Consider the following 9,064-nt stretch of genomic DNA (forward strand, 5'->3'; position numbering starts at 1 on the left):
CAGAGGCTGGCCAATTGCAAGGCCTGGATTCAAAACCTCGATCATATCTCCAGACTTCCTAGCTCAGGTAGATATGCGACTGTGAGAGCAACTCACGCTCTAACCGCTATGCTTTCGACTGGGCCTCGTGCGTCCTTACGCACGTTGTCACACATCCGACCCCAACTACGGTTTACATATGGAAGAACTAGAACTTCAGCTATCAGACCGATTCATTCGCAAACATATTCATCATCGACAGGAAAATTAAGGATTACGGGAGCTGCATTGGTTCTGTTTGGTGGTGTCCTTGCTTATCAATCTCTTGCTCATCCAACATTGAGGTTGGATGCTCTGGCAGCGATACCTGAAAAGAAATCGAGAACGATCCAACATGAACCGGTATGAAAGTCAAGCCCGTTTATAAGACGTAGAAAAGATCGCTGATATTTATTATGATGATATTATAGGTAACTCGATTTTGGGAACGACCTGGAGTATTCCTGTGGGGCTCTAACAGGTACTAAACTTCCTTGTATCATGTTAATCAAGCGCCCGGCAAAGTCACTAAGCCAACCAAGTGGTCGTGTAGCATCACCGGATTCCGATGAAACTTTTGTCAAGGCTCCAAGGAGGGTTCCTTTCTTCGATGGCTATGTTCTCCGGGATTTGCAACTTTCACACGATATGGGAGGTATGGCAAACACAGAATGACATACTTCAAGTCCCAACAAGAACTAACGTCCTAAAGTTGCCGTGCTGGAAAATGGAGATTTAGTGCAATGGGGCAAAGGTTATACTCCTGAATGTAGGATACCAGTCGTCACATTCGAGGGTAAAGATATCGTCAAGGCCGGCTTATCGGAGGATCGCATTGTCGCTTTATCGTCATCAGGGAAGGTTTATTCCATTCCATTTTCAAAGGAGGAGCAACAATTATTTGCAAAGCCTACTGAGTCGAGCGGGCTACCTTTTTGGAAGTCTACCTCAGAGTCCAAGACATCATATCGGGATTTGACACCCGCAAAGGAAAAGTACGATTGACAGCAAGTTCATATGGATATGTTGGCTTTTTATGAAAAATAACAGCTAACTGGCTACCCGTTATAGAATTGTGGATATAGCCGTCGGTCATGAACACACGGTTATGCTAACGTCTCGTGGGAAAGTCTTCACTGCCGCTTGTGCTAGCTATAACTTTCCTTCAAAGGGTCAATTAGGGATTCCTGGGATGTCCTGGGAATCTAAGCCAAAGCCATATGATACCCCACAAGAAGTAAAAGACTTGGATAAATTTCAGATAACACAGATTGCGGCGGGGAACTACCACAGTGTGGCTGCCGATAAAGAGGGGAAGATTTTTGTCTGGGGTGATAACACCAAAGGACAACTTGGCCTTGATTTCACTGAAGATTCTATCCCCAAACCTAAGTTAATTCCGCGAAGAGCATTCTACAAAGGTGACGGGATCAAAACAAAGCTCCAACAGATATTTGCGGGGGGGTATAACACATACTTCACCATGGAGACTCATACGCCGAATGAGGATTTCAACAAGCCAGCAGCCCAAACCTATGATGTATTTGCCTGTGGTCATGGCTTACATGGCTCTTTGGGTACAGGGTTTTATGCGCACGCTCAGGCAGCTCCTCAGAAGGTCAAATCAATTAGTGGTCTTACCGAATGTAGGTCACTTCCAGATTTCCCCTTCGATTCTCACGACTAACTTTTCCAAAGATAGCGAGAAGAAGGCAGGGCTTGTGCCGATTAATACATCTTACCTAACAGTGGGAGGATCGCATACCGCTGTAGTCATGTCGAATCAGCAAAACACAAGAGCTAGCGATGCTGAATTTGGAAATGATATCTTGTTCTTTGGCGGAAATGAGTTTTACCAGCTTGGCAACGGAAAGAGGGCGAATCAGAATGTCCCAGCATATATCTCTCCAATTGATTCCGGTAGCGGGAAAAGGTCTGATGAAAGGTTTCAGGTAATCCCGGGGAAGAAGATCAAATTCCTTGACCAGAATTCGAAGAGCCGGTCGGTCAAGATCGAGCAAAGAGTCGTAGCTGGACGGGGATTGACAGGCTGTTATGCGAAGACAGCTTAATTAACATCATTAACTGAGCTCAGCTGTGGGACTTGTACCTGTACATAGTATGTATATTATATTAGTAAGTAGTGTATATTAGTATTCTATCCGAGGCTACTTATTAAACAAGGCGATAGAAAATCTAATAATCCAATTGAATCCCTCTAAGATGATTATTGTAAACACTAATGGCCACCTATCTATAAGGCCGCTTTAGTTGGCGACTTTATAGTTCTTGTGGATCGTAAGCGTCGTTCATTGGCTGGCATAGTGGTCGTGTGAGGCCATCTGACATCTGCGTTGTGTGTCGTTGGCTGGACAAACCAAATCGGGCGGGTCGGGTTTCTCGCGTCGTCGCAGCATAACTCCAACGACCAGTTCTTTCTTCCTGACTTCCCTTATCCTCCCACCAGCCATCATCAACCTCTTCTTCATCGACATTCATCACCATTGTCGCTCCCCCAAACATCTTACAAACAATAATCCCGTCTTCAAAATCACGTTCGACGACATTAACATATTCGCTAGATCAATTCGCCAGTTTTTTTGTGTGGCTTCGACCGTCACCAAATAAGGCATCGCTCTTGTAACGGCCTGAGCTTTGGGAGCTGTTGCACTCGCCCGCATCCGCGTTCATTGCATAAACTATTGTGACACAACTCCGACGCCGTATGTTCCAGAACTACGAAATCCCGCTAAATCCCATCATTACCCTCCTAGTACTTGTCACTGACATAATATCTTCTTCTTCTTCTTCTTTTTTAGTACCGCCCGGCTACCACTTCTAGACACTATCGCTTGCGATTTGTGTCATTGTTATCCTTTCTATACTCGGCCCAGCCGAACAGCTCATCTGTAATCATCGGTATGGCTGGAGGCGACGACGCCGAGGCTGCCTTTTTGAAGGCTATGAGGAACGAGCAAATGGAAAACACATCGTCAAACCCCCCCAACGACAGCGGAAGCCCCTCCGAATCTCACGATACACCTGACACACACCCCGACGACGTGCTGAAAGTCGACTTCGATGATGAAGATGACAATGCTCCGCTAAATGAGTCGCCCTCAATCTCACAAGATAGTACTCCAACCGGAAGAAGCAAGGCTAATGAATCCGCTCAAGACGAGGACGCGGTTACTGCTACTCTCGCCATCCCGGCGTCATCAGCCTCGGCGTCTAATTTTGCTAGCGGCGAGACTACGCCTGAGACCCGAGCGGAGCTCAAAAGCGTCGAACTTGCTGGACCTTTTGTAATAGAGACAGAGGAAGAACAACCTATGGTTATTCCAGGATCTAATGCACAGAATACTACGTTGACTTTACAGAGCAATAATAATAACATCGAAAATGATGAAAAGTCGACCCTCTCCGGTTTGCAGCCGGCAGCGAACTTTCCTAATGTACCCGTGCTAAATGTACCTGATGATGTCTCTCGTGTTACGAATGAGCCCATAACTACCCAATCGTCCCAACAAGGAAAGAAAAAACGCCTAGCCCACGATGTTGTCGGGAAGCTCGAAGACAGAATTTCACAGGACTCTCGCGGTGACATTGAAGCCTGGACCACGCTTATCAACGAACACCAAAAAAAAGGAAAATTTGAAGATGCTCGCGCAGTTTATGAAAGATTTCTGGTTTTATTCCCAACAGCGGTAAGTCTACATTTGAAGCTATAGTAAAATTATAATTTCTAATTTGATTTACCTTAGGCCGAGCAATGGATCGCCTACATCCAAATGGAACTAGATGCAAACAACCTATCACATGCCGAACGCTTGTTCCAAAGGTGTCTCCCAGGTGTCCTAAACGTAGATTTGTGGTCCCTTTACCTTGACTACATCCGTAGGAGAAATAACCTGGCTACCGACACGACAGGAAAGGCGCGAGGAGTCATTACCCAGGTTTACGAGTTCGTTCTTAATAGCATTGGGATCGATAGGGAGGCTGGTAAGATATGGCAGGAATATATCGCATTCATCAAAAGCGGGCCTGGAACAATTGGTGGCAGTGCGTGGCAAGATCAACAAAAAATGGATCACCTGCGAAAAATTTTCCAAAGGGTAATTTGTATCCCAGTCAATGGTCTTGAGGCGATGTGGAAAGAGTATGACCAGTTTGAGATGGGTCTGAACAAAACAACTGTACGTTTTTGCAGAACTTCCCGCTGGATTTATGGATACTAACTTTAAGTCAGGGTCGTAAATTCATTTCGGAAAAGTCACCAGCTTACATGACTGCAAGGTCATCCGGATTGGCGCTCCGCAATACCATTAATGGCCTAGTACGAACAACCCTACCGCGGCTACCGCCAGTTCCTGGCTTTGACGGTTATGAAGAATACACATTGCAGGTGGAACTTTGGAAGAAATGGATACAATGGGAAAAGGGCGACCCCCTCGTTCTTGCCCAGGAACCCAACCCTGAGGATCTCACTGGCTTCCAAAATAGAATACTCTATGTTTACAAACAAGCGCTGATGGCCCTCCGGTTTCTCCCCGAGATGTGGTTTGAGGCCGCCGAATTTTGTTTTTCGATTGGGCGCGAAAAGGAGGGTGTGGATATCCTCATGCAAGGGATGAAGGCGAACCCAGAGAGTTGCTTGCTTCACTTCAGGTACGCTGAGTACCTTGAGTCAAGTGTCCCCGCTCCTCCAGCGGAAGACCGAGATGCTGTCAAGAAGAGAAGCGCACCTGTCCGAGAGATTTACGATAAAATCTTGGATGTCTATTACAATTTGCTGGGGAAGGCGCACGAGCGTGAAAAGGAAAACGTGGCTCTCTTGGAAGAAAGTGTAAAGAAAACGAAGAACAATGCTGACGATGACGACGATGATGACTACGAGCCACCATCTGACACTAACGTCTCGAATCAGATAGCCATGGTCAAAGAGGCCGCAAAGCAGGAGACGAATAGTATATCTAAGATAATTTCAGCAATATGGATTAACTTAATGAGGACAATGCGCCGCATCGAGGGACACGGTAAAATTGGAGATATTATTGGAGGATCTCGACAAATATTCACCGATGCTCGCAAGCGCGGTAAAATCACATCGGACGTCTACGTAGCTAGCGCGTTGATGGAATTCCATTGCTACAAAGATCCGTCCGCCAACAGGATCTTTGATCGTGGCCTCAAGATGTTTCCGGAGGACGAAGAATTTGTGCTTGAGTACCTCAAACATCTAATTGCAACAAATGACTTGACGAGTAAGTCCATATCACTGTGATATCATTTATAAGATACTAACCATTAATTCACAGATGCAAGAGCCGTATTTGAAACGTTTGTTGGAAAAATAACTGCGGAGAAGGCTGGTAATGCAAAGCGAGTTTTCCAGTTCTTCTATGACTATGAGTCTCAGTATGGAGAACTTAGTCAAATTCAGAAACTCGAGAAGAGGATGAGGGAATTCTATCCACAAGGTATGGTGAAATCATTGACTTGTAGCGGACTTAGCTAACATTCATGGCTATCTTACTAGATCCTCAGTTAAAAATGTTTTCAGGAAGGCATTCGTACAAGCTTCTTAACCCATCTTCGTTCTCTCCTATTGTTTCTCCGACCCAAGTTCGTCCGAAGGGGTCTGGCGCACGACAGCCTGTGGCTCTACCTGAAAGGTCGCCCAAGCGTCAAGCCGAAGATTCTGACGGTGATGTATCGAAGAACGAACGGCCCAGGAAGATTGCTCGTGGAGAGTCTCCCATCAAAGGGGCCGCTGGTCGCCGTTTAATGGATCAGCAAAAACGTGCCGCTGCTGCTGCCGCGAATCGAGAACAGGAGGGGCGTCATAATCAATCGCACCACGGGAAGCATGCGTCGATTTCAGGCACACTTCCTCCGCCCCCCTCGCTGCCTGACTCAATCATGTATCTCCTCAGCATCCTGCCGCCAAGTCACACCTACCGGTCCGTTAGATTCAATCCGGAAGAGATTTACAAGCTGCTCGCTAGCATGAACTTGCCTGCTCCTCCATCAAGTCAACAAAATGGTGTGTCTTTCTTTTCGTCGCCACCTTTTCACACATGGCTTCAGGCAATATCTACAAACCAGCATCATTTCAGTGCCTACGATAATCATTTAGGTGGCCTTCATACTGCTAGCGGTCTGCCCCAAAGGGGACCATTTCAACCTCAAGGTCTCCTAAGTGGGCATGGGCTGGTTAATCAATCTTTTCAGATGCCTTATACACCGCTTAACCATATGCTGCCACCATCTCCGTCCGCCGCTAGTGGACAATGCCCTCCCCCTTCTCCTCCCTCTTCCAATAATAGCACCCAAGAGGCTCTGAGAACTCTCTTTGAACTCCTTCAACCGGGGCCAAAGTAGGGACCTGCCCCTCAATACACTAACATTATTGTATTCGACAACATGGGAATCTTTTTTGCCTAGCTATGAACCATAAACCCTGAATGGCCATTCAAATGATGCTAATACTTTAAAACCATAGTTCCGTTGCCATACTCCCGGTAACGATCCTATTTATATTTCTATCAGAATTCCATGAACTATCCGATACCCGCGGTACTCGCCACCCCTCTATTCCGACTTCGAATTCACCTTTTAGACTAGCATCTCACGATTACGACTTGCATCACCGGCGTTTTATCTAATATTAGTCGAAATTATCCCACATCGTTGATTTTTAGGGGGAAACACAACGGGCTTGATTTCTTTCTTTAATTCCAGTCATCTTATAGTATACGGTCAGCATCCTCGTCGGATTGAAAAAAAAGGCATTTCACGAGCGTTATGTATGCTATCATGCGTGTAAATTAATATGTTATCAACTCAAAAGTTAATCAAAGGGCTTCTCACCGCGTTCTGTGATTTCTGTATTGACACACTTATAGCTACTACGCGTCCTATTATATATTATACCAGTATTTCGGAAACCAGGCTACGTACATGTATACATCTACGTATACAATATGCAATCACGATTTGCAATATTTGTCATCATTCGTTGCCTACTCATTCGTACGATCTTTTAATTGTAGGTGCCCCCATTAATATGCTTTCTATAACATGACATCAAACAACGTTACCAAGCTTCCCAGCCATGCATCATAGCCCCAAGTTTAGATATACAAACGCTCCATCAATCCGGAGACGAAGTTTTAAACACTAAGATTTTTGTGCAACCACACAAACACCCTACAGCCATTGGTTCCCTGAAATTTATATAAGATTTATAAGAAAGATAGTCGGCACCGGTGGTGCTGCTCAAATCAGCAGGTTTTATACTCGCTTATGATAGGTCGAACCCGCCTCCCGTCCGTTTTCGAATCCGCCGGCATTCTTTAGCGGCGCTATCATCCAACCTTGACGATGTCAGCAAGCTAGACATCAACCCTCCACTTCACTCGCCACTGGCCCCCTGCTAGTACAACATATGACCCCGCAAGATCACTAGAAGCTCAGTGCTATCTTGCCTGATCCCGAGCCAAGAGACAAAACTTGCCTGAAGTACTTTCCAGTACAATCCCAGCGCTATAGTTACAGGCCCATTTCCTCTTGCCTCTCTCCCGGCCACAAGAAGATTAACGAGTCCAACTGGAGAGTTGGACCTCATGATCCCAAATTGGAGCTCCCAGCTTGGAGCCAACATTTGAGATGTTTGGCCAACTTATCAGGCGTCATTATGCATGCATGGACAAGTCCTGACCCTAATCGAAAAATTGGTTGTGAATTTGCCCGGTTCAGGGATTGTTTACCTTGACATGATAGGTTTTTTTTTTCCAAACGCACAAAAAGGTCGATTTTAGTCTAGCTCTTGTTTCTTCAGGCAGTTTAACTCGGTCGTGCTTGACAAGATTCGAGATCATACGCAGATTCCACATGCATGAGGGAGGAACATAAATACTTAGTATCCAAACCCCACATGGGGATGATGGCGGTACCAGGGAGTCTCTCTACCAGCATAATCTTCCGCTTCTGCTGAATTATCTACGCATAGACATACATACTCTATTGCGCTTATCGATCAAGTGAAGGATTCTCTCTCCGCTTTCTATTCTCTCCCGTTTGCACGTTTGTGGCGAGGCTGCTGAAGTTCGAGAGGTCAGACATCAAAATTCCCGCTGGTAAGTAAACGATCCCCGATAAACGACGCTTAGCGACCCAGTAATCGCAAACTCACAAACAATGGAGTGTTGAAGCCAATTGTTCCAATTGGTCGCGATTTTGTCCACAACTTCAAAAGCGGTTGGTGTAGAATTTGAGTAGCTTGCTAACTGGGGTACTGGGCTAGAAAAAGAATATCTCAAAGGGTTCGCCAGCAAGTAGGCCTCCTTTAGATTCAATTGATTACATCTACAGACATCTCTTCATTTTGCAAGACTGTTTCCAATTCATCTGGTAGTCGGTAAGTCTTAATTGATCGCACGAAGTTCTCCTTGCGTGCCTTTTTGTTCCTACCGCGAGTTTTTTTTCTGCCCCTAGGCCGTGGGACCCATGTCTCCCGCCGAGTTGCTTTTTCTTAGCAGTAACTATCCTGTTCGTCGGTTTGGTAATTGTCCTGTTACGTTTTTTTTATCGAATTCTTTGCTTGTTACGGAACCTCGAAGAACCAGCGTCATTGGAGTAACGTTCTTCCGACGGATGGCTGCTTCTAAACTGTTGGCACAGAGGTTGGACTTCAAGCTCGCGAGCTTTCCACGAGTTTGCCCTTGTGGGCCAATTTTGGCTCAAAGTCGACTCAGGTCTACCAACTTGTTCATAACATCAGGAGCAATGAGGTGCCCTTCAGTTAGTCGATAGAACGGCGGGGGTGCAAATATTTCCTCAAGCTCATAGACGCTACCCACTATTCGAGTCCCTGTCCGTGAACGGATGGTTGGAGTGGTCGAGAGTGTCGTTCTTACTGCACCTTATTGTTTGGCAGGACCTGATACGCGCTAGTCAGCCAGCCGAAGGGCATATAAAAGCCAGACCCCTGTTTGTTACAACAGTGCCAACACATCTGTGCCATCAAATCGGTTTCATAGAA

General features: G+C 45.9%; 2 protein-coding genes across 2 annotated transcripts; both read left to right on the plus strand.

Annotated features, from left to right (window-relative positions):
* Window positions 1-519: 519 nt before the first annotated feature.
* Window positions 520-2,090, plus strand: AOL_s00054g621 (uncharacterized protein; the record flags this gene model as incomplete). Its single annotated transcript, XM_011121937.1, has 4 exons — window positions 520-673; window positions 731-1,013; window positions 1,090-1,664; window positions 1,717-2,090. The coding sequence occupies 4 exons, from the start codon at window positions 520-522 to the stop codon at window positions 2,088-2,090; spliced, it is 1,386 nt and encodes a 461-aa protein (XP_011120239.1).
* An 849-nt stretch (window positions 2,091-2,939) lies between these two features.
* AOL_s00054g622 (uncharacterized protein) lies at window positions 2,940-6,402 on the plus strand (the record flags this gene model as incomplete). The annotated part of the gene is made up of 5 exons (XM_011121938.1): window positions 2,940-3,725; window positions 3,783-4,214; window positions 4,268-5,282; window positions 5,337-5,498; window positions 5,558-6,402. 5 exons carry the CDS (start codon window positions 2,940-2,942, stop codon window positions 6,400-6,402), a joined length of 3,240 nt encoding a protein of 1,079 aa, XP_011120240.1.
* Window positions 6,403-9,064: the final 2,662 nt, after the last annotated feature.

The sequence above is a fragment of the Orbilia oligospora genome (genome assembly GCF_000225545.1).
Source record: "Orbilia oligospora ATCC 24927 unplaced genomic scaffold scaffold00054, whole genome shotgun sequence".
Classification (NCBI taxonomy): domain Eukaryota; kingdom Fungi; phylum Ascomycota; class Orbiliomycetes; order Orbiliales; family Orbiliaceae; genus Orbilia; species Orbilia oligospora.